This window comes from Hippopotamus amphibius, chromosome 8, assembly GCF_030028045.1.
Source record: "Hippopotamus amphibius kiboko isolate mHipAmp2 chromosome 8, mHipAmp2.hap2, whole genome shotgun sequence".
Taxonomy (NCBI): domain Eukaryota; kingdom Metazoa; phylum Chordata; class Mammalia; order Artiodactyla; family Hippopotamidae; genus Hippopotamus; species Hippopotamus amphibius.
The window spans coordinates 76061975-76086013 of NC_080193.1; the positions used below are offsets into that span (position 1 = coordinate 76061975).

Below are 24039 nucleotides of genomic sequence, written 5' to 3' on the forward strand. Positions count from 1 at the left end.
GGGACTGTGTGCCTCTCCACTCATGGCTCCCTGCCCCCACCTCCCGGGGCTCTGCACCAGCCTGAGGGATGAGGTGGGAGCATTTCTGCCCCACGTGGAGAAGCAGGCGGGAGAGCCGGCTGAGAGGCAGGCAGAGCCCAGGGCCCTGCTGCGTCTCTGCTCCCCCAGACCGTTCTGCCCATCCTGGCTTCCCCTGGGAGAAGGCATCTCTCCCAGTGCCTCTGCTCTCCTTCCCCGGAGCTGCAAGGTCTGCCTTCCCCACTTAGCAGGAGGCCCAGCCAAGCGCCTGGCTCCATGTCCCCTTACCCTCCGTCCAGCCCTGGCATCAGGCCCCACCCCCATCACAGTGGGAGGGATGATGACCCTGACCCTGACCCCATATTTGCAGCAAGCTTCCAGATGAGCCTGTGACCACCAGGCTTGTAGCCCCACATGGGCCAGGAAGCCACCCGCTGGGACTCCTGCCCATTTCTGCTGTTGGCATCAGTGCCAGAGGTTTGCTCCCCTCCCCTGAAAAATGGATCCCTTATTTCTACATCAATTGTTCCTAAGCTAAAGCCCCCAAAGTGCACGAAGCATCTCCCCCAACTCTCGTTCCTCCTCTTTTTTGAGGTCCTGGCTGGAAGGTCTCAGGCTGGTGACCTCCAGGGAAGGCCATTTCCACCATTCCCTAATCCTAGGGGCTCAGCATTGGAAGAGCAGTGTTTTCTATCCTCCCCCCCACCACCACCACTCCGCAGAATATGAGCAGCCTGACAGCCCTCCCACGTGGCCTGCAGAAGGCACGTCCCTGGCCCTTAGATCTCAGGTCTTAGCCCTGCCCCAGGACCTGCAGTTCGGGCCATAGGCCCCTGGCAGAGACACTGTGGTATGGGGGTGAGGGGTGGAGTAGAGAGCCAGGCCACTCGGCCAGCTCATGGCTGGCCACTCTTGGCTGACCACCCAGCTCTCAGGAGGCTGAAGCTGAGGGAGGGACTGCCCAACAAGAGGGTGATGGTGGCATTCCAGGTCGGGTAGCCACGCGGCCAGCCCCCACCAGCCCCTTGATGCCTTTTGCTTTTGTGAGTGGCCCTTGGGGTCTCCTGGCCTCATGTGGGGCAGCCTAGGATTGTCAAGGGCTTGGGAATGGGTTCCAAAGTCAATACATTTGGGACACGCAATGACACAGAGGGTAGCTGCTTCTGCCAGTGCCCTGGGCACACACACACAGCTTATGGGGGGTAAACCTGGTCTGAGCATTTCCAGCAATGGCTTTGAGGGCAGGGAACCTCTGGAAAGACTGGTTGGACTCCTGCGTCTCCCTTACCTCTGCTCCCCACACAGGCTGGAGGGAGGCCCAGCCCACGCCACTCACAGAGCTGCCGACCCTCTCTTTCCCCCGCTGTGCAGGGTGGATCTTTGGTGAGCGTCTGCATGACCAGGAGAGAGGGTGGTTCCCCAGCAACATGACTGAGGAGATCTTGAATCCCAAGATTCGGTCCCAGAACCTCAAGGAATGTTTCCGCGTCCACAAGATGGATGACCCTCAGCGCAGCCAGAATAAGGACCGCAGGAAGCTGGGCAGCCGAAATCGGCAATGACCCCTGGCCCCCAGCCTGGTGGAGGGATGTGGGCAAGCAGGAGCAGGGCCTGGCAGGCAAACCCCACAGACAGGGCAGGGGCTCGGGGGGAAGGCCGGTGCCTCCCCGGGCAGCAGGGTGTGACCTGGGGTGCCTTTGCAGGAGTCGCCCCCACCCCTCATCCCTGCCACATGGTTAGTGCTCATCTGTCTCATCCCCTCGCTCACAAACTGGAGAAAGGGTGCCCATGTCTCTCCTCTGCGGCGTTTGTAAATGAGAAAGTGTATTTTAAACAGTGTTACACCACTTCTTCTTCTTGTCTCGTAGCGGGGGTGGACAGAAGATGGGCAGGCTCCAGGGCCCTTCCCAGGCACTGAGAGGCCCCAGACCCAGGGTGTTCCTGGCCAAGGGCAGGTGCAAAGGTGATATGTCATGACCCCTGCACGTGTCCTCTCCCCTGGAAGCTGTTAGAATTGGCCAGGCATACAGGTGGACCACTCTTGCCTGCTGAGTTTGATGAGTGGCCCTTGATCTCCAATTCAAAGGACTGAGAGACCAACCGCCTCTGTCCATCTCCGCCCCAAGCCTCCGCCAGCCTCTGGCTGCACGGCCAGGCCCTGCCTCATGGCAGGCCTGCCAGAGCTTGGCTGAGGACCCACGCCACCTTTGGCTCCCTGACAGGCTGGACGTAACTTGTATCTTCTGGCCCCTTCAGGAGCCCAGCTGTTATAAAGGAATGACTTGGTCACTACATCCTGTATGGGTCATGGTTCCAAGAAAAGCAAATATCATTTTTGGCTGCATTAAAAGAAGCATCATGTATAAAATAAAGGAGAGGAAGATCTACTTTTTATTACTCTGGTGCACACAGGAATGAGGTGTTTCTGTCTGGGCAGAGAAAGAAGAGGCCCCTTCAAGGCTAGTGGAGGAGGTGTGTTCCAGGGAGAGGGTTAAGGAGGCTTCTAGTGGAGGAGGAAGCAGCTGGGGTTGGCGCCTCAGGATGGAAGTGGATTTGGACCTCCACTTGTGGAGGGACTCCAGAAACAGAATAAGCTGTTTGAGGCAATGGGGGAACACCCTCTGCAGGTCCAGAAGGCAGGTTTGGCAGACCACTGTGGGACAGAGGTGTTGGTGGTGGTTCCATAGGGGATCTGACCACCAGACTTGGGACTGGGACTTCCTACCTGGCCAGTCACTGACCTGGGGCACTTCTTCCTGCCTTCAGAGGCAGTAGCCAGTTACCTGGAGGCTGCAGCTGGCCCTCAGAGCCACCCCACCCCTGGTTCAGTCCTGGAATGTGGAGGGCCTTGAATCCAACCCCACCCAGCCCAGCCTGCCTGGGGCCACGCCCGTTCTGCCAGGACACACTTTGATTAGAAGCCCAGGATTTAGATCACGTGGGACACTGCAGCATCTTCCCACAGGCCACAGTATAGCCCTTGGCATTCTTGAAACCTCAGAACCTTTGAGAATTGGGTGAATCCCTGGAAGATGCATACACGTGCAACATGCTGGTCCAACTGGAGAGGGACCCCCTGGTCCCAGTGAGGGACTGATGCTCTTGGGGCCTCCTTGCTGCAACCCCAGGGGGGAGTACCTGCCCCTGAGTTTCCCAGGAGATGGGCCATTTCTGAGCCCTGTGCTGCTCTTGACAGGGCTAAGGGGGTGGGGGGTGGGTCGTGGTCCTGGCCCTTATCCAGCTTTTCTTTTGGGAACTAGGAAACAGCATCCTGATCTGGGTCATCTGCTCAAATGAGGGCTTGGCTACTGGAGGTTACGTGTAATCACGTAAACAGTTTCATGAAAACTGGTCCGTTTTATAACAGTCTTTTATAAGCAGAAACTTGTAAGCCATGATATGTTTGGGGGATTGTGAGTGGGTACCACGTGTGGTCATCTGGAGTATCCAGGAGAAAACTGGCCTTAGCCAGAACAGGTGTAGTCAGGAGCTCAGAGAAACCAAGGAGGCCAAAATAGTTGCTGGAGACAACGGTGAAAAACACAGAAGAGGAACAGCTCCCTCCACCAGCACTCACTCGGAAGGATCCTCTTGTGGCCCAGGCGTGAAACCATCACTGGGGCTGCAGACAGTCTCCCCTCTAGGCCTTAGGGTCCTCACTCCACGGGCCTTTGGGGGTAGAGAGAGGACGCAGTTCTGGCTTCTTTCCTGCTGCACCCAGAGCAGGTAAGCCACTATTTTAAATTCCTCTCTCTAAATTATAAAAGTTAGGCTTCCTGGGAAGTATGGAAGACAGAGAACATGACCACGGACACAGAGCCACGGCCAAGCTTGGGGGCGGGGAGCGCAGCTGGGTGGTTCCTCATCGCTCATTCAGTCCCCGTGATTTCAGGGCTGAAGTGAAAAGAGTTGAGCTTGAAAAGTCTTTTTGTTTTCGTTCTCTAAGCAAACAGCCTCCCGCAGTGGGGTTGCCCGCTCTGCCAGAGCCCCAGCGAAGCCACTCTCGCATGGAGCTCGACCCCAGCCAGGCGTGGGAGGCGTCTGGGGCTGTGGGTTGGGGAGCCGGGATAGGGGTCCACAGCACCCGGGCATCACCCCTCCTCTCATCGCTGCTGGGGTTCCCTGGCGTAGAGCGGTCCCCAGGGGTCCTGAGGGTGCGGGTCTGCGGCTCAGAGGCCACAGACAGCGTCCAGGCTGCCAGAATCAGAAGACGCCCCCACCCCCAAAATCACCTGGCCTCTGGCTGGGAACCGGAACAGCGGGTTACGCTGACCCCGCCATCACCCAGCGCGGCCACAAGAAGCAGGGCGGTGGGCCTGGGGCAGGCTGGTGCCTCTCCCGCCACCCCCACCGCCCCCATCCCCGAGTCTCCCGCTGGTCCGCGATCGCAGCGCTCCAGGGCCCAGCGGAGGGGATGGTCAGAGGGCAGGCCCGAGGCAGGTCGGGGACGACCAGGGGGCTGAGGCGCTGGGACTCCGCGCTCCCGAGGCCTCGCGGAGGCCTCTGCCCATAGCGCTTCCCAACCTCGCTCCCGCACCCGGCGGCCTCCGGCGCACGCGCACCGCGCCCGAGCTCCTGCAGGGGCCCCGGCGCACGCGCGCTCACGCACGCGCACGCTATCGCGCGCCTCGAGTCCCGAGCACGTGCACGTCGCCCTCCCCCGCTCGTCCACACACTCACGCGCCGACACACCGACACACGGGGGCGCGCACCGCGGGGTGCCGCCGAGCCGCACCGCGGCCCCTTTATTCGCTTCAGGAGGCGGAAAACTTTCTCAGCGCGACAACCACGAGCGCCAACACCACGCAGGTGGCCAGCAGGGCGGCGATGACGATGGCCGCGATGGCGCCGGGCCCCAGCGAGCCTGCGGAGGACGGAGGGCCGCGTCAGCCCCGAGGCCCGGCCCCCCACCCCCTCCTCCCGGCCCGCCCGGGCCCCGCGCCCCCGCCCGTACCGCCGCCCTGGTCCAGACGCTCCCGCGCGGTGCTGTCCTCGGGGCTCGGCGCGGCGGTGGGCGCGGGCGGGCCGCTGACCGCCGGCTCCCGGGCGGGGCTGGTGCTCTCCACGGGGCCTTCTCCCGACGGCAGCTCGGCGGGCTCGTTCCACAGGGTGGGCACGGGTTCTTGCGGGCCCTCGGCTGCAAGGCCAAGGACGCTTGTGGGGGCGGGCGGCAGGGCCGACGGGGACGTCGCCCTGCCGTTGACCGACTGGGAAGGGGTGCTGGGGGCGGGGCTCTGGGGCTCAAAAAGGTGCTTGCCTTCCTGTTTCGCAGGTGAGGCGTCAGAGGCCGAGTGGCCCACGTGTGGCCCCAGAGCCCCCACTGGGGCCAGGCAGCCCTTGCCCATTAGGGGACCGGTTGATGGGGGAGGAGGGCGCTAAGGGACCACAGCCCCCTGGGAGAAAGCTGGGAGAACTTCGGGCTGGCAGAGAGCTTCGGGGCAGGGCATGTCGTCTCCCAGCACAGTCTGGGGTTCCCCATCTGGACTGCTGGGCTCTGTAGGCCCCGGGGAAATGACACTTATGAGGGATCTTCTCCCTGCAAGGGCAGACACAGGGCAGCCTTCACCCTGGAGAAGGCACCAGGAGGGTGAGGCAGTGCCCTCTCCAGGAAGGAACCAGGGTTCCTGCCTACCCAGGGTGTGAGGGGCCACTGCTGTGGGAGGTGGAGAGGAGACGCCCACCCCACACCCCAGGGGCAGCCAGCCCTGCTTCTCCTTGGCCCTAACCTGGACAGAGAGGAGCAGCCCACAGGGCACGGGGTCTAGCGCCCACACAGGCCTCCACATGCCCGGGATGGTACAACGGGCCTCTATAGCCTAAGACACTGTGATGCCAGCATACTGCTGCCTCCAGATAGAACAGGGCCAGAGGGATGGGCAGGGGTGTCTATGGTCAGTATGAGGGAAGCGCCAGGAAAGGGTAACCCCTCAACCCCCACACTAGCTGGGGCTCAATCCTCACATCAGTCTTTAGGCAGCCTTTTCTGCAGGAGCCTTTCTCTGCTCATGGGTTGGGAGTTAGCAGGATTTAGGGTACACAGGGGCCCCAGGGAACAAGAGGGACAGGCTGAGAGGCCTGCATGATAACCCCAGCCTCATACCCCTACTTTGGCCCCAGCCAGCCGACACCAATTTTGCTCGCCTTTCAAGGATCCTAGCCTGAGGAGCCCCACAACAACAACCCCAGTCCTGGTGCCAGACGCCCAGTCAAGTTCAAGACGAGGATGGTAAGCAGGCTCCAGGTCTCCCCACCCCAGCCCTGAGTGATCTCTGTTGTGATCCAGGGATGCTAGAATGGGCTTAGTGGGCATCCCACGGCATACCGTCTCATTGACAGCAGCTGCTCTGTGGAACTGTCGTATCCCTGGCTTCCGAGAAGACCAAGGCTCAGTTTCAGCTGAGGTGGGTGCTGGCAGTTAAGTGCTGCTGGGGATCAGAGCCCCTGGACAACACAGTAACAGGTTGTGCTTCCCCAGAAACTTCCCCAGAAGTTGTGATTCAATCAGTACAGCCCTGGCCAGCCCATCTGCAGGTCCCTGGGGCACCTTTCACTCTTGGGGGCTCCACCCCTGAGATCTCCCTGTGGGCACAGACAAGCCAGACCCACACCCTGCTTCCAGGCTCACCAGCTGCTGGAGAAGGAGGTGCTCTAGGAAGACACAAAGGTACTTCCAGTGTTCTTCTGCCAACAGTGTCCACCTGGGGCAAATCATGAGTGAACAGCCAAACCCAAATTCCAGGGCAGTCTTAAAATAACTAGGCTTTCAAAAATGTTAAGGTCATGAGAGACAAAGGCGAGGAATTGTTCCAGATTAGGGACTGAGGAGTTGTGACAACACAATGCAATGTGAGTTCCTGGATGGAAATTTATGGGGTCCTTTGGTGAGCTATGGATTAGGCTGTAGTTTATATAATGGTACTGCATCAATTTTCACTTCCTGATTTGGATAACTGACTATGTAAGAGAATATCCTTGTTCTTAGGAAGTATTTAGGGGCAAAGAGGCATGATGTCTGCAACTTACTGTCAAATTGTTCAGCAATCAGATAGGTAAGTGAGTAGACAGACAGGAGGACAGTGAGAAGAGCAAATAGAGCAAAATATTGGTAGTCGGTGGATCCAAGTGAAGAGTCTGCTGGAGTTCATTGGTTTCCTCTTGTAACTTTTCTGTAAACTTAAGATCTTTTCATGATAAAATTTTACAAGGTCCCCAGCTCCCCAGGCCCTGTGCCTGGCAGCCTCTCTCAGGCCTTGGCTAGATCAGTTCCCAGGCTCAGCTTGCAGGCAGGGACCACTGTCACATTCCCAGGCTTTGCCCGGGCCTGTGCCCCTTTTCAGAAACACCCCTAGCAAAGAGGCCTTCCAGGGATGGAAGGTCCCTGCACCCAGCTGGGGGAATCATCCCTCTCCCAGGGCCTAGGCTGAACTGCAGTGCTGGTATCTGGGGGCCACCCTGGTTCACCACCTACTTCAGAGATTTCCCTGTGAGGAAGGGGAGAGTGACTCTGTCAGGCCTCCCCTGTCACTGCCTGGGAGGGCTGGAGTCTGCAACGTTGTAGCTGCCATGGAAGCTCCAGGCCCTAGGCATGCTTGCCCTGGGGCTAAGCAGAAAAAAGGCCTGGGTCTCCCCACCGCTTGGCAGGCCCTGAGGTACAGGGCTCGCAGACTGCCTGTCTCCCAGATAAATGGACAAACCACTGGTCCCCACTTGCTCCCCACACAGCCAAGATGGAGTAGCAGCCAGGCACCTCCATGTCCTACCACCACCAGCCAAAGCTCACCTCCAGATGCCAGGCATCTGGCCAGGGAGGCCACCACAGGGCTACTGGGTACCAGGGCCAGCCAACCTGGGTGGTGTCTGAGGAATCAGCCCCAAGCTCAGGAAGAGAAGTGACAGGCCCCACAGCCGCTGGAGGGCAGGGGCTCACTCCCAGGACCTAGCGGTCACCCTCTGTCTGTTGCCAGAGACTGGGAGCCATCTCTGGGGGATGGAGGCCCTCTGAGCAGGGTACTCGGGAGACACACCCAGACCTTCTCCTCACTCTGTTCCTCCCCATAGAAGCCTAGACCTTCCCTGCCAGACACACCATCCCGGGCTGCCTCGTCCCTGCCGTGTGCACCCCCTCCCACCCCTTCAAGGCTCAGCCAGTCTGTGAAGCTTGAGAGGCTGAACCCATTGACTTCCAAATCAGGAGGGCTGGGTCCAAATCATGGTACCATCACAGCTTCACCCTGGGACCATGGCAGACTGACTTCACTGTCTGCCCTCACTTCCCAACCTGTGAAATGGGTGTTAGACCATGCCTCTCACGACCCTCACCAGTTGGTAACTGCTGTCAAGGCCATCATCAGCTGCCGCCTCTGCCCTAGGGCCTCTCTGGCCTGGGCAGCATGGCCCTCACCACTCTGTGGGCTGTGAGCCTGCTGCAGCTGACCATCACAGAAGACCCCCAGAGGCTGACCCGGACTTCAGGGACTCATCTGCACCCAAGCAGCCAGGGCCCCAGGCTCCCTGCCAGCACAGGTGGGTGCCCCAGTGGCACACATGGGCCAGAACCACAGCCTGAACTCAGTCACCAGCCCTCCAGCAAAGGAGGTGCAGCCGCCAGGGAGGGGCCAGGCATTTTCCTGTCCTCATCTGCGTGCCTCAGTGTTTTCTCAATTTGCTGCAGGAAGAGGGGAAACAAATGTATCCCCCAAATCTCTCCTTCTGGGGAGTCATGAACAGAAGCCGTCGTCAGGCAGTCTCCCCACAGCAGGTCCCATGTGAGGAGGAGGAAGATGGGGGAAAGAAATGCCAGGAAAGGGACTGGCATGAGGGCAGGTGTGGAAGGCGAGCAGATATGTCAAGTGAGGACGGAGAAGGGGGAGGACAAGGACCAGCGAGAGCAGCGTCCTGTGACCCCACACTCTGACCGAGGAAACCAGGAGAAGTGGGGGCCTCGTGACCCTGCCACAGGCCTGGGCACTGTGGGCTCTCCCCCAGCCCCGCTGCCCCCAGCCGCCCTGCCTTTCAGTAAATAAGTTTGTTTAACGCTCACTCTGACCACTGGGCCCTGAGGCCAGGCACCCGAGCTCACAGACGGCCTTTGTGCGGCCATGAAGGGCCTTTTCATCCCTGCCCTGGCCTCCCGCCTGCTCAGCCTGGCCTGCTCCCCCCACCTCAGTAGCTGCGGCCACGGGCAACCAGCAAGGAGGGCAGCAGGCCAGGCCTGGACCTCAGCCACAGGGCCACTCCCTCCCCGCCTGCCTGCTTAAGACCCCAGCCCAGCGAGCAGCAGGCCGGGGGCCTGTGGGGCCTGCTACACACCTGCTCTGGGCCTCTAGCTGGGGGCGGGGCAGCCGAGAGCCTCCCCAGCCCCCTCCCTCCCAGGAGGGCAGGAAGAACAGCAGCCAACCAGAACCCCAAAGACTCCAGGGTGGGGTTGGCCTGCCTGCCCTCGGTAGGACACGTGGCGGGACCTTGGGAGGTGAGGCCAGGTGAGGTCCCAGTTCTGCCAAACACGAGGCTGTCCCCAAGCATTCCTGTGGCAGCAGACGCAGCCCACCCACCCGTGTTGTGTATGCACAGTCTGATCCAGCGCCTCTGGCCGGTGGCCTGGCTGGGAAAGCTGGCTGCATGGGGACCAAGAAACTGGACAGAAGCTTCCCACACAGCTCCAGACCCCGGGCAGACGGGCGCCAGCACCTTCACCTCTACCCACTTTGACCACCAGGCAGGAGAAGCTTTTCCCTGGGGTGGATGGGGCACAAGGGAGCCATGGAAGATGCCCCCCTACTTTACATCACTTCCCCAATTCCCTGGGTGCCACACCAGCCCCCTGGCTTGCCTACCTGGTGCCCCTCCCACCAAAAGGGAGGCTGGGTGCTTTCCCAGTCCTGTGAGGAGGTATTTCTGCCCTGAGACTATCCTGCAACCAGCACAGGGGCTGGGGACATTTATACATGTTCCCCTAACATTCACCGAGTGCTACCAGCTGCCTAGCCTGTCCTGAAAGTTCATGTGTGTGAACCTGGTAGACCTAGCGTCTCACGCGAGAGGAGGAGGCACTACAGTTATCACCGTTGTATAGAAGAGGAGAAGCACAGAGAGGCTGAGAAACAGTGAGGAGGACAGAAGCAGAAGGAAAGCCAGCCTATGAGCTGCTTCCTACGGCAGCATCTATTGAGAGGCCACCAGGCCCACAGGCTCCTCACCAACCTCCTAGTTCCTCCATGTTTGTGCCTGAGTGTGTGGCTGTGGGAGTCCCCCTAGGCCTCACATCCCCCAGCAGCTCTCCCAGCACTACCTCCACCCAATGGTATCACTGCCTCCCCGCAGATCCACAGACATTCCCCAAAACCCGTGCTGCAGAGGGTCTCCAGGCCCCCAACCACCTGCACATTTTTCCAGCCCCAGGACTCCCCTCAGGAGCCCTGAAACACTTCTCTTTGGCCCACCTCATGGCCATCAGAGATGGCTTTCTTCCAGGAGAAAGACCACCCATGACCCGTCTGTGCCTTTTCTCTCTCAGGCTTTGAAGCCAGCCTGGGCCAGCCCCTCCCTGCACAGGGCCCCACAGCTGTGCCCAGGACTGGGGCTCAGGTCCCAGGAGCCTGCCACCCCAAGCCTGGTGGAAACTTTCTTCTCATCAGACCCAGACCTGGCCATTTTCAGCTTTAGGGCAGAGCCTCAGTCCAGCATCCTCATGGTTTTAAAGGGGTCTCTGCTCCTGTGCTCCCTCCGGAATTTCTCCCAGGATGGAAACAGTATCTGGGTCTTTACTCTCAAAGGACACTTCAGAAAACCAGCAGAGAAGGGCTTGCAGGGCTTGAAAAATAAATGGCTGGGCTCTGTGGTCTTATACCCAGGGGCCTGGGGCCTCTGCCCCTCAGCTGCTTGCCTGGTGCCTGGTGCCCCCTTCTGACTCCCAGATCTGAAGGCCTTCAGATTTTAGGGTGCTGGAGTGATCCCTATGTCCCCTAGGCAGCTAATGTCCCTGGCCCGACTCCCCAAGTCACCCTCCTACTTCAGAGATCACTGTCTCTGTGGCTAACAATTCCTGAGACCTCTGATGCAGCTGCTGCCAGCTGGCCTCAGGGGAGCCTGTCACAGAATCACCCCAAACGGCCACCCCACCTTCTGTGAATCGCTTTGCCTGGTAGGCATTAGAGATTCTGGCCTAAGGTACTTCTTAGCCCTGGGAGGCTGGTGGTAGTGGAGCCCAGGGAGCACCCTTACCTGTGAGCACCGCAGGGGCCAGGACCCCGGAGAGGAGCAGCAGCACCATGCGCAGGGCCAGACAGGATGCCATCCTGGCCCGTGAGTGAGCGCAGCCAGCGAGCAATGTGCACCGGGGACTGAGCTGGTTAACTTCAGGGGAGAGGGAAAGAGGCATCAAAGGGCTGGGAAAGGTTTTCATCAATGCAAACTCTGTCCTCCTGGGACACCGTGCCCGCCCCCCACACATGAAAACACACACACACAGAGCAAAGCTTACAGAACTGACCACTTTCCTGAACTCTGGAGCAGCCCCACCCTCAGAGAGGGAAAGAGGAAATTGTTCTCTTTCCCGCTCTCCGTGTCTCTCTCTCTCTCTCTCTCTCTCACACACACACACACACACACACACACACACACACACACACAAACACACAAACCTGGGCCACTGAAAGTAAGAGATTCTCAAACCTCCATGTGCAAAAGACTCACCCAGAGAGCATGATAAATGCAGATGGCCGTGGCACTCTGTTTCAGTGGGTCGGGATGGGCCCGGGAATCTGCATGTTAGTGTTCAAGGCCCAGGCTTGGGAGACTCCAACCCTAGGCTGGCAGCACTGAGCAGGGCCAGATTCCGCTCACGCTTGGGCTCTCGATGCCTGGCGAGGAGTGGGCGCTCAACAGAGCTTGTTAAAGCAGCACTTTTAAAGCAGTTTCCACCCAAACCTTCTGGCAGCTCTAGTCTCTCCAGAAAAACCCATGTCATTAAAACGCTCTGTGTCCCTTCTTCTTGCTCTCTGTTCTCCCAGGTACCTGGGACTTGAAATAACCACCTATGTGTTCATGACACATGTTTCCAGCTCAGGTCTGGCCCAGAACTTCAGCCCCATCACCCACTGCCTCCCAGACAGCCCCAAGGGTATCTAATGAGCATCTCCAACTTAAAGTGTCCAGAATAAACCTGACTCCACTGCCTCCCCAGCCCTGCTCAGTCAGTTAAATTCCAGCCCACCACCTTCCAGATGTCCTAGCCACATAATTAAAATTTATCTTTCCTTTACTCACCATGTCTTATCTCTCAGAATGTACACCCCCCTACTTCAAACCCTTCATGGTTTTCCAGTGCTCTTAGAATAAAAAGCCAAACTAAGGACTTGCCTTGGCCCTGCTATGTTCAGTCTGCTGGCCTTGATGAGGTTCCTCAAATACACCAAATGTGACCCTGCCTCAGGGCCTCTGCACTTGCTGCCCCCTCTCCCAGAAAGCAGTCTCATGGCTACCTCCTGATCATCATTCAGCTCTCAGCTCTGATCACGCAGCCCCCATTCGCCCATCACATCACTTTAAATTTCTTCTTAGCATTTATATTTATGTGAAACTCTCTTGTTGCTTTTACTTTTTGGTTAATTTTTTGAGGAATGATCTATATATTGTGAAGTACACAAATCGTACTTTACAGTTTGATGAACTTTCATACACGTATACACCTGGATAAACACCACCCCAAAATCAATACAGAACATTTCCAGCACACCAGCAGGATTCCTCCTGCCCCTCCCTAGTCCGTGCCCTCAAAGTGCCACTCTGTCTTCTGTCACCATAGATTAGCTTTCTCTACTCTTGAACTTCAAATTAAATCATATGACACAAACTCTTGGTCTGGCTTCTTCTGTTCAACATTCTGTGAGATTCATCCACATCATTGCATGTAGCAGTGGCTCATTTTTTATTGCTGAATAGTATTCAATTGTATGACTATGTCACAACTTATCCATTCTTTTATCCATTTATTTATGTCAATTTGGGTTATTTCCAGGTCTGAACTTTTGCAAATATAGCTCCTGTGGGTATTCTTGTACCTGCCTTTGGTGAACACATACACTAATTTCTCTTGGTTATGTATCTAAAGATAGAATTGCTAGGTAAGAGTATAGTGTTTAGATTCTGTAGATGCGAACAGCGTTCCAAAGTGTGTTCTTATTTATACCCATCAGCAGTATGAGAGTTCCAGTTGCTCCACATCCTCACCAATACCTGGCATTGCCAACCTTTTTATTTCCAACCGTTCTGATAGGTATGTAGTGGTGTCTCATTGTGGTTGTGCTTCCATGACTAATAAAGGTGAACACCTTTTCATGTTTATTGACCACAGGAATATCCTCCTTTCTGAAGGGTCTGCTCAATTTTTTTGCTGATATATCTATTAGGGTGGTCTATCACTATGAATTTATTTTTAGGATTTTTTTGGTGTGTGTACCCAGACAAAAATATGTATTTTTTTCAGATATATGAAACGGTGCCCTTAAATGAAGTGTCCATTGGTTGTCTGTCTCTACTCTGTGACTAAGTCCCAGACAGCAGGGATTATGTTTAGTTCACCAATGTATTTCTAGAACCTAGTACACGACAGGAACTTAATATTGGAATTCAATCAGTTGGGATTTCTAGGATAGAAGTAACATCGAGCATCTTCTCACTTCACTCATGTGTTGGTACTGCTTGTTTGCTCTGTCTCCCATCCTCACCTTTCTGTGCCCTGCAATGTAACGCAGAGTCAGATTCCCAGATCACACTCCTGAGAGATTCTTGCCAGCTGACTCCCTGTTAGCATCTGCCAATGGAGACACTGGTGGGAGATGAAAGGTGGGAGAGGAGGAAGTGACTCTCTTTCTGATTCAGACTTCTGACAGTATCTCTGGCAATGGCAGCAGCATTGGCTACAGTAACTTCAGTAACAAATAAGTTACTGCAGGGGCAGCCTCAGAAGGCTGGACGTGCAGGCTCCGGGATCCTTGTCAGGAAGCTGAATCCAGAGCCTTAGTGGACAGTGCCTTGGCCTTTGAGCAATCTTTCTTCTCCTCCAGGCAGGCTGGTGTCAATTTCTGAGCTGCAGCTGCTAATTTAGACAGTCCTTTAGACATCTTTATAACAAACTCCTGTATTAAATCTCTTTTGTTTGAAATACCTAAACTATTTCCTAGTCAGACTCTGACCAATATAATGCTTGGCACCTGGAATGATCCCCAGAAACAGACCCTAAAAGATACGTTTTCCAGTTTGGTTTGCCACCCTGTTTGAGCTTGAACGCAGACAAGACCTCATTGCCAGTGGAAAATGAGATCTGTTAACACATGGCATACCACATACTAAGACCTGTGGTTGTTTAGCATGAAGTGCCTCTTAAAGACAAGGCTTAAAGGACCAAGTATATGCTGCACCTAGTGATGACGAGCAAAAGGACAGTGAAATGAACTGGCTACTTTTCACTGCCTTGGGTGCTTAAGGAGAAGCTCAGGGCTTTAAATTCAAAGGTCAAGGCATGATCAGAGAGCTGGAGAACTTCTATGGCAGCCTTTTAAAAATCTCTTATTTCTTGCCAGAGCTTAATCGGCAGCAAGACAGGCCCCAAATGTTTTTGGTTTGCAGAATTACAATCTTAAATTGAATTCATAGCTTTTGTCAGTTTTTTTAGGTGAAATTTATGGCACTGATTGGAAAGGACTGAGACCTTGAGATTTGGAATGGGGGGTATGTGGGTAGACCCAAACAAATCTGAGAATCTTCCACTCACAAATCCTCAGGCCTCCCTTACAGAAGCAGCAGCCTCCTTAAAGAAATGGCTAATTCCAAATTTGGAAAAGTAAAAATAATGATAAGCCTAGAATATCTCATGACAAATTAAGAAAGTGCTCAAAGGATGATAGGGGTGTGGCAAAAGGACACACAAAAGTCAACTTGGAGGAACTCCAAATGGACAATTCATGCACCAAAAATAGTATCAGATTATAACCTACAGTGTGTGTGTGTGTGTGTGTGTGAGAGAGAGAGAGAGAGAGAGAGAGAGAGAGAGAGAGAGAGAGAGGGAGAGAGAGAGAGAGAAGTGCTTCCTTATAGTAGAATGCTGACTAATAAATTACAGGAAAGCTTGATAACTACTAATTGTTCACGCAAGAATCATCAACAACCGCTAAAACTAGTGGATAAAAGTTTGATGAGAACTGGATATTTACATAATCTCAAAGTAGCTCCCATAAAGAAAAAAAAATCATTACAGCGGAGAAACCAGGCAGATACCATATTTAATTAAAGTTAGCATCACCAGTAATGGTTCAAAGTGACATCATATGCCTCCTGATATGAGGCATCAAGGACATAACATCACTTCTGTAGTATTACTGCCCAATTGCATAATCTCAATTAAATCATGAGGAAAATACCAGACAAATGTAAATTGAGCACATTCTACAAAATAATTGTCCTTTAAAAATCTCAAAGTATGATAGAGGAACTGTTCCAGATTAAAGACTGGAGAAACATGACACACAAATACAAAAAGCAATTATGATGGCATCCTGCACCTTTTTGTTTTTCCTTATAAAAGACATTAGTGGAACAATTGGTGAAATATGAATGAAGCCTGGATATTAACTAATAGTATCATATACTTTATTTCCTAATTTTAGTAATTGTATTGTAGTTACGTAAATGTCCCTGTTTCAAAGAAACACACTCTGAAATGTTTAGGGATAAGGGACATAAGGTCTGCAGTTTGCTTTCAAGTGATTCATAAAATATAGTTACTGAGATTCATTACTGAGAGTGTAGTTATCGAGAAAAAAATGATAAAGCAGGTGTGGTAAAATGTTAGCAACTGGAGAATATGGATGAAAGATACATGGGAGTTTTTTCTACTGTTCTTGCAAGTTTTAAGTCTGAAGCTATTCAAACTGAAAAAAATCCTTCTCCCCAAAAAGAATCACTATATTTCAATGAATAATGAAATAACAGACCTAGGCAATGATCATCAATGAATGTTAAAACTGCTACACGAAAGATCAACAGAAATTTTATAATGGATGAATCAACCTGATAGCAGCAGGACTGATGAATTTTGACATAAGTAAAAATGGGACAACCAGATAATGCTGTCTGTGAGGCAACAGGACGTACACCCATTAAGTATTCCTGGGGGGAGGGGAGAATCTGAATCTAACCAAGTCTCTAGTCCTGACTACGCATTTATAGAAAATGTAGGGGAGATTAACAAATTAGCACCGTAAGGGTGCTTCTTGCTGAATCCGCATTATGAGATGTTCTGTGGGTAAATGATCTTGTTTTCTCAATTTTTTTTTTTTGGGAGGGGAAACTGGTTAAAGAGACTTAAACAAAGCAACCAAATGTGATCCATGAACCTCATTTTGACTCAAACATTTGTAAAGAGACATTTTTGAGATGACCTCAAAAAGTCATAAATGGACTGAGTTTAGATATTAAGAAATTATTAATTTTGTTAGTGTGGTATTGGCATGTGCTTTTTTTTTTAAGGTATCTTTGTTACCATGCATATTAAAATATTTATTAGTGACTCAATGATATCTAGGATTTGTTTTAAAAAAATTCTAAGGGGGAAAAGGTGAAATTTAAAAAACAAAATTGGAAAAACGGGGACTTCCCTGGCGGTCCAGTGGTTAAGACTTTGCCCTCCAATGCAAGGGGTGTGGGTTCGATCCCTGGTTGGGGAACTAAGATCCCATATGCCTCGTGGCCAAAAAATCAAAACATAAAACAAAAGCAATATTGTAACAAATTCAATAAAGACTTAAAAAAAAAAGGAAGTTCTTAAAAACAAATTGGAAAAATGTAGGAGTTTGTTACATTAGTTGCTATGACTAAATGTTTGTGTCCCCCAGCACTTGTATGTTGGAAATCCTAATCTCAACGTGATGGTATTCAGAGGTGGGGCCTTTGTGAAGTGGTTAGGTTTAGATTAGGTCATGAGGGTGGGGTCCTCACAATGGGATAAAAAAAGAATGATTTTTAAGAGATGAAAAGATGGGATAGAAAGACCTGAGATCTCTCTGCCACGTGAGGACATAGCAAGAAGATGGCCATGTGCAAACCAGGAAGATGATTCTCAACAGACATGGGATCTGTCAGCACCTAGATTGTGGGACTTCCCAGACCAGACTAAGACTCTCGTCTACTTCAATGTATGCTTAAATTTTTTCATTTAAAAAAAAAAAAAAATGAACTCGGGCGAAAGCTAATTGAAGACGAAAGCTGCAATAACCTCAGGACTGTTAAGGACTCAAACCCATTGGGAATGAAGGTTTAGGTCACCCACCAGCTGAGGGGCTGGTGGAAGGCAAAAAGAACACGAAATGCGAAGTAAATAAGGAAGTTGTACAAATATCACCCACAGCCTCATGACAAGGCACAGAAACGAAAACTGATGTATATTTTATTCTTTGCTGTATATATACGTATATACACCATTTTTTCATATATATGTGTGTGCATATGTAAAGTAAAATTTAGTTAAGATACTAAATATCCAGGTGAGACTGTAAGTGAATTGAAGAGATATTAGTATCACCTAGAAATGAACAGGACTGACCATTAGATATGTTAGTGGTTTCTCTACAGTTACTAATCCTTCAGTAATCTTACCTCCTACTCTTCCAACACCAATTCTTTTCTTTCTCCCCTGCCCCCCACCCCCATTTCTTTTGACTGAATACCTAGGGTGGTTTCTGATTCGTGATGGGGCCCTGACCTGCTTAGGCTTAACTTGATATTATCAAAGGAAGTCAGAAAATCCAAGTCAGTGACTCTGTCCCTTAAATGAGGCTCACCATGCTTACATTTTGACCTGGGCCTGCTTTAGTAAAACCATAATGGGTACTTGTCAAAGACCCACACTAAAACACAAGTGCTAAATCTGCAAATGCCAAGTGTCAGCAATATGCTGTGAAGATGCACGGGTGCACACACTGATCAAACCTGCACACACACTCAGGAGGTGAGAGCTGAAGGAAACCCCACAGATCAGCTAGGCCAGTGGTTCCCCTCTCAAGCTGTCCATTTAGAATCACTTAGGGCACCTAAAAAATAATTTCCAGTGGTGGGCACCAACCTAAATTAGAAACTGTGGGACATGGGGCTCAGGGACTGATTTTTGTTTCAAGTTCATCAGATGATCTGGACCAACCCCCTCATCTGACAGGCAAGGAAACTGAGGCCCAGAGACAGGACAGGAGGACAGTTTAATAATGAAACCAGTGCTAATATCCAGTCTCCTGGAACCCATACCACACTGCCTCCCTGAGGGCTACTTCTTTACACTAATTTTAAAATGTCTAAGAGGTAGGTTACCCATATTTAAAATGCTCCACTGCACCCACACATGAGCCCACAAACTCCCTTCTCCCTTCAAAATGGCCTACAATTATTTATCAAGCATTTATGTGCTGGGCATTGTACTATGCAATTAAACTTTAAGTTACTGATCATAACTATCTGACAGTTCCCATTTCACAGATGGGGAAACAAATACTTGCCTAGAGTAGGTGGTACGATCAACATTCAAATCTGACAGTTTGACACCAGTGCTCCCATCCACAAGACACTCATAGCTTCATGCCATAGGGTACCTTAAAAAAAAAAACACACACACACACACCAAAAACCTAGATTCTGTATAGAATTGGGGGATGCTAGACACAGCAAGGTTGAGCCCTTGGGAACCACTCCAGGTCCCCAGCTCTGCACAAGAATGGAACAGAGCCTATTGTGAGCCGAGCCCCCTTGTCAGGGTAGCCGCTAGGAATCCTTTCCCATGGTGGACGTACACAAACTCAACCACCCCAAACTCTTCCTACTTCGAAGCAGAAGGCTAAGGCAAATGATTATGGTAGAGGCTGCTAACTGCCAATGTAACATCCATTTCCTGTGTTTCTTAGAAACAGAATCCCAATGGTACTTGGTGTGGCAAACCACTCAACTAAAACCCCCAGATTTCCAGCCTTTCTTGAACTGTAGTTACGTATCTACATTCCAGCTGATAAGACTTAAGATGTTGGGTACAACTCCCAAAGGTGCTCCTGAAGGGGGGGGGTGACTGAGCAGGGAGGTGTGCTCCCTGTGCCTCGCCCTATTCCTTTCTCCTTCCTGGAACATGGGCGTGATGGTTGGTGCTCTAGCGGTCACCTTGGACCATGAGTGACCTTGAGAATGGAAGCCACAATCAGGAGGGTTAAACAGAAAGAATCTGGGTCCCTGAGCCACACCAGCCTTGGGCTGATGACCTCCAAATTTCACTTGAGAAATAAACTATCTTGTTTAAATCATTGTTACTTTGTGTCCTGTTATATGCAACCAAACCTAATACTGACCCACTGACCTTCAGCACTATTTCTCAAGCTAAGGGAGGCATTCAAAGGAAAAAGCAATTTGCTATCAAGGGAAACTAATCTTCCACTCCTAGATTTGGGGAGACAAGTAAACAATCTTTAAGACATGTCTCTGCTTAAGGCCAGCTGGAATGAACTGAGTGTTGAAGCTATATGGTGAGTTCTATCCTCATGATGTTTTCACTTTGCCAGCAATGAAAAGAAGGCAATGGCAGCTTTTAGGCTGCAGGGCAATTGCTGCAATTAGGGAAGAGCCCACTTCTCTTCCTTCCCAACATCTATGTGCTGTTTCTCCCATACATTGAACCACAGCAATGGTTGTTACTTTAGCTGCAAAACATTCCCATGGACAATTCCTGGAGGGAAACTCTTCTCTCAGAGGCTCCAGGTGCCTTGTCCAGAACCAACACTACCAAAAGCTACGCAGGTCCGTCATGCTCAGGGCATCCAACAACATCCGTAAAATGAACACCACACATCTGGCTACCTCAAGGTTCCCAGGCTCTCCATGGTCCCAGCAAGCACTGCGGCTTCACCAGGAATTGCCTGCACTCACAGCCATCCTCTAAAGCTGGACTTTTTTTTGTTCCAAAAAACACATCAACTATGAGGCCAACTTCATTTGAAACGTGCTCTCAGCTGTACCTTACTCTACTTAGAGCTTGCATGCCTGTTGCTCTTTTAATGAAGTGTTACTTTCCACACTGGAAGCAGAGGAGAGAACTAGGTTTATTTCACAGCAGAATCATACACAGACTTTTTAACTAATAATGCAGAGGAGGCATTCTGTATAAAACAAATTCCAACTTTTTCACCTAGTCAATTTAAAACAGTTGTATAAAATGGTGCACACATACTACTTATGTGTGTATATATATATTATTATTTAAAATAAAGCCTGAAGTACCATTATTCTGAAATTAAAAAGAAAAAAAAAACCCTCAACTTACAGCCAAGTTGAGTTGAAGCTCCTTGATGTACACACATAAACTCATTTTATGCAGCTATTTCCCCAAGACAGCAATAGTACCTCCCATCCCACACACTCTTCTATTAAGTGACCTCACACATCAAGGGAGATGAGGCAGGTGACCATGTTCCCAACCCCCTGAATTTGAACAGCTCTTGACTACTTTGACAGAATAAAGTGTCACAGAAGTGACACTATGCTGCCTGGTTCTCTGGGGTAAGCTGACTGCCAAATGAGAAGTCTGCCTAACCTGAAGCTGCCATGCTGGAGAGTGCACGTGCAGTTCCTCCAGCCATCAACCCAGCTGAGTTCCCCGCCGACAGCCAGCAACAACTGCCATTCACACGAATAAGCCATCACGCTGCCCAACCTAATGGAACCTTCCTAAGCTCACTGCTCCAGCTGACATCTGACCACAACCAGAGGAGACACCGTGAAAGAACTGCCCAGCTGAGCCCTCGCCCTGTCCTGACTCATGAATTTACCAGTAAAATGAAAGGGTTGTTGTAAGCCAACGTGTGGGGGTGATTTGTAAACAGAACACCAACAACCTGGGGGAAAGTGTCCATAATCAAAGTATCTTGTCTGGGTGTGTTTTTTAAATCTCTGACTTAAAACAAATGGAAGCAAACACTGTACAAAACAAATACTTTAAAACTCAGTAAGAGTTTAGATGATTTGCAAGTAAGTTCACAGAAAGATAAGAACTTGGTTGCTGGAAGTGAAAGAGAAAGCGAAAGAGAAAGCAAATGAGAATGTGAAAAATTGGTAGAACTGAGACAGAAACAAACATTCCTAGGAAAGAGTGGTTTCTTTCCACTATGTGGGAAACTCCTCAGGTAGAAGCAATGTTCCTGGTTAAGCAAATGGAATGTTCCATGACTAAACGACTCTGCTCCCCAAAATTTGCCTACCCCTCCCCCAAAATGTTTGTATTTTATTCATGTTTAAATTTCCCCTGAACAAGCATACAGTAGAGTCTAGTTTGGGGGATGTGGGCAGGCTCTGGAGGGGCACCTTCAGGAGTGTGTGCCTATGTTGTGAGGGCAGGAGACGATCCACAGATCAGCAGAAAGGGGCAAAGGAGGAAAGACATTTCATCAGCTTACCCACATTTACCTTGACCTCTACACTCTCAAACACAGAACCAGCCAGTGATCCACAGCCTGCCAGAGAAAGCCACAGCTGCCTCCGTGTCTTGGGTGCTCATGTGTTTGGAGCTTTTCCATGGTGCCAAGAAAATGGCTTAGTACAAAACTCAGCTTTGACAAGGGTGAGTACAAGAGGTGTACTCAGATAGAATACCACCAGGTTTTATTTAAGTTCTTTTTTATTTTCCTCCACACTGGCAAAAGTTCCGAGGGAGCTTAAAGTTTTGTAAACATTTTAACTATCCCTCTTCCCCACCCCCCACTTTTGAATTTACAAAGCAAAGGAGAGCAGGAATCCCAATTTTTAACGGTTCCCCATCTCCTCATGCTATTTGATTCAAAAACTATATACAAGTTTGTAGCAGTCTCTGTATAGTTATTGTACATGTTTAGGAGGGAGGGAGGCAAAAAGGGATAGGGAGAATGGTGATCCAAAAGAATAAAAATAGAAACCGAATATAATTATCCAAAACCAAACTGCTCTCAGAGCAACTCCAGCCTTCTTTGGGCAATGACGACAGACAGAAAAGGCGCTCTACCTGGAGCCACCCGAACCACAGCACTTCTTGCACAGGGATGGACGGTCCGATGGCTCCAGACCAAAGAGTGATTGGCAATTCCAGGTGATGTTCTGTGGAGGGGGCTGGCGGAGGCAGGAAGAGTGTTTGTTTATAAATAGGGCTTGAATACATTTATTTTTGAAGTGAAGGGGTATTAGGAAGCCATGACCAGAAGCCAGAACCAGGCTTCTCTCCCGTTCTCTCCCATCCCCTCCATCCCACTGCAATCTCCTGGATAGTGGTTTCCGTGGATGAAGGTCTTAAAGATGGTCAGGTTTCGTATGTTCTCTTTTCAGAAAAGGCAAGCAACTTGCCATTCCAGAATCTTTAAACAAAAGCTTTCAGGGCCACAGCAAGACACACACGCAATGCTCCGAGGAACCAGATGAAATTCTGGGCTTTTATCAGAAGCAGAAGTTTATCCCTATCCAAAATGAAATTATACAAATTCATACATATGGTAAAGATCCTAACCGCCTCTTAAACGAGACAAATTTTCAGCAGAAAGGCCCAAAACAAACTGGTCCTAGTCCTCTGAAGTAAAAATATTTATGGGAAAAAATCCGTTTTTGTAAGAAAGAAAAATTAAAAATAAGTCCCTCTCCCAGGCCACAGGGTTTCCTTTGTCCAATCAGGTTGGAGTATGCCAGGGGAGAAGTCAGCTTGCTGGGAAGTCACTATCTAATGGAGAAAAAACAAGGATCCTTTCTCTGAAAGGATGCTCAGAAAGAACAGGCGAGGGGTGTGCAACATCAAACCAATCAATCTAAACTCCACCCCACTAGGGCCTCTTTGATGCAATCCCAAAGTTAGCAATGGCAATGCGACCTTCAGGCTGGAAGAGCCCTGACTGCCTCTATCGGACACTCAAGGCACAGTCCAGGGGCATCTGGTTGCTGGCCAATGTCTGTTACCAGTAACTCTCTTCATGACTGCACCAGTCAGACCCCTTGCCCATCTTGGGGGGGTGGGGTGGGGGGCAGGGAAAGAAGAAGAAGAAAAACAAAATAGAAGGAAAAAAATGACAGGAGAAAGTAAATTGCTATTGGCAGATCCCAACACTTTCTCGGAGACAGTAGGTGAAATCACGGCACAGTAAACATGTGCTGCCCAAAATCAGCCTTGTTGGGGAGTAATCCCAACTGCCACCCCCGAGACACAGGGTCCGGTCCACTTATCTACAGTCTGAGATGCTCACCAACAAAAATGGTTTAAAGAATCTTGGACACAAAGGGCTAGAAGAAAAAGCCTGAGATGATCGGTTCTGTGATTTGTTGCAGTGATAAAGAATATATGGTGAGTGAGTGTTGTGTCCAAAGGTGGAGAATCCATGGTCGGCAGAGAAAAGAGGGAAGGCCAGTCCACTCTGGCAGGTACTCAGTAGTCATCCAAAGTCTCAATTTCACCCATATTGAGTCGCTCTGATGAAGCATTGACTGAAAACCCTGCAGGGAAAAATTGGCAATGAGTTACCAACCAACCACACCCAGACAACCATATGGCTCAAATTTCTAGGCAGGCGGCTGGAATTTTGGTCTCCTATATTTGAGCACACCAATAGGGATACTGAAAGGAGGAAGAAGAAAGGATAAAAGTCAATGTAGTGGGGTTTTTTGCCCTTCCAATGAGAGATTCTGTTTTTATATATCTTATTTCTTAAGATTCTGATATAATTTAATTAGAGAGGGGAAACACACACACACACACATACCCAGCATCACTGCTTGAAAAGAACTGCAAACCACTGCCTGACAAAGTCCTGAGTAGAGCTGGGGTGTGCGTGTGTGTGAAGGCCAGGCCAGGCTAGCTAGGGGGAACGTTCACTCAGAAGGTTATTAAGTGGTAGGAGGCTCCAGGGAAGACCGGTTACGAGATCCTTAGAGCCCTCAGATGTTCTTCCTATCATACAGCAGACAGCATAAAAACATTAAACTACTTTATTCAACTCA

At 50.9% G+C, this 24039-nt stretch overlaps 2 protein-coding genes across 11 annotated transcripts in view; one reads left to right on the top strand and one right to left on the bottom strand.

The window, feature by feature from the left end:
• NGEF (neuronal guanine nucleotide exchange factor) overlaps positions 1–2371 on the top strand; it is a 42391-nt gene extending 40020 nt beyond the window's left edge. The window contains exon 13 of the mRNA XM_057746853.1: positions 1390–2371. Within this exon, the coding sequence (XP_057602836.1) occupies positions 1390–1580 (191 nt within the window). The 3' untranslated portion in view covers positions 1581–2371. The remainder of the gene's footprint in view (positions 1–1389) is intronic.
• Positions 2372–4714: 2343 nt separating this feature from the next.
• Positions 4715–24039, bottom strand: part of GIGYF2 (GRB10 interacting GYF protein 2) — a 143129-nt gene continuing 123804 nt past the window's right edge. For 7 of the 10 annotated variants that reach the window (XM_057744115.1, XM_057744117.1, XM_057744116.1 and 4 more), the window contains 3 exons: positions 11239–11370; positions 4973–5155; positions 4715–4882 (listed from right to left, as the gene is read on the bottom strand). In XM_057744115.1, the coding sequence (XP_057600098.1) occupies positions 4773–4882; positions 4973–5155; positions 11239–11370 (425 nt within the window). In that variant the 3' untranslated portion in view covers positions 4715–4772. Of the gene's footprint in view, positions 4883–4972; positions 5156–11238; positions 11371–21691; positions 23536–24039 lie in introns of those variants that run through there. The other 3 variants (XM_057744122.1, XR_009055005.1, XM_057744120.1) reach the window with 3 other exon arrangements.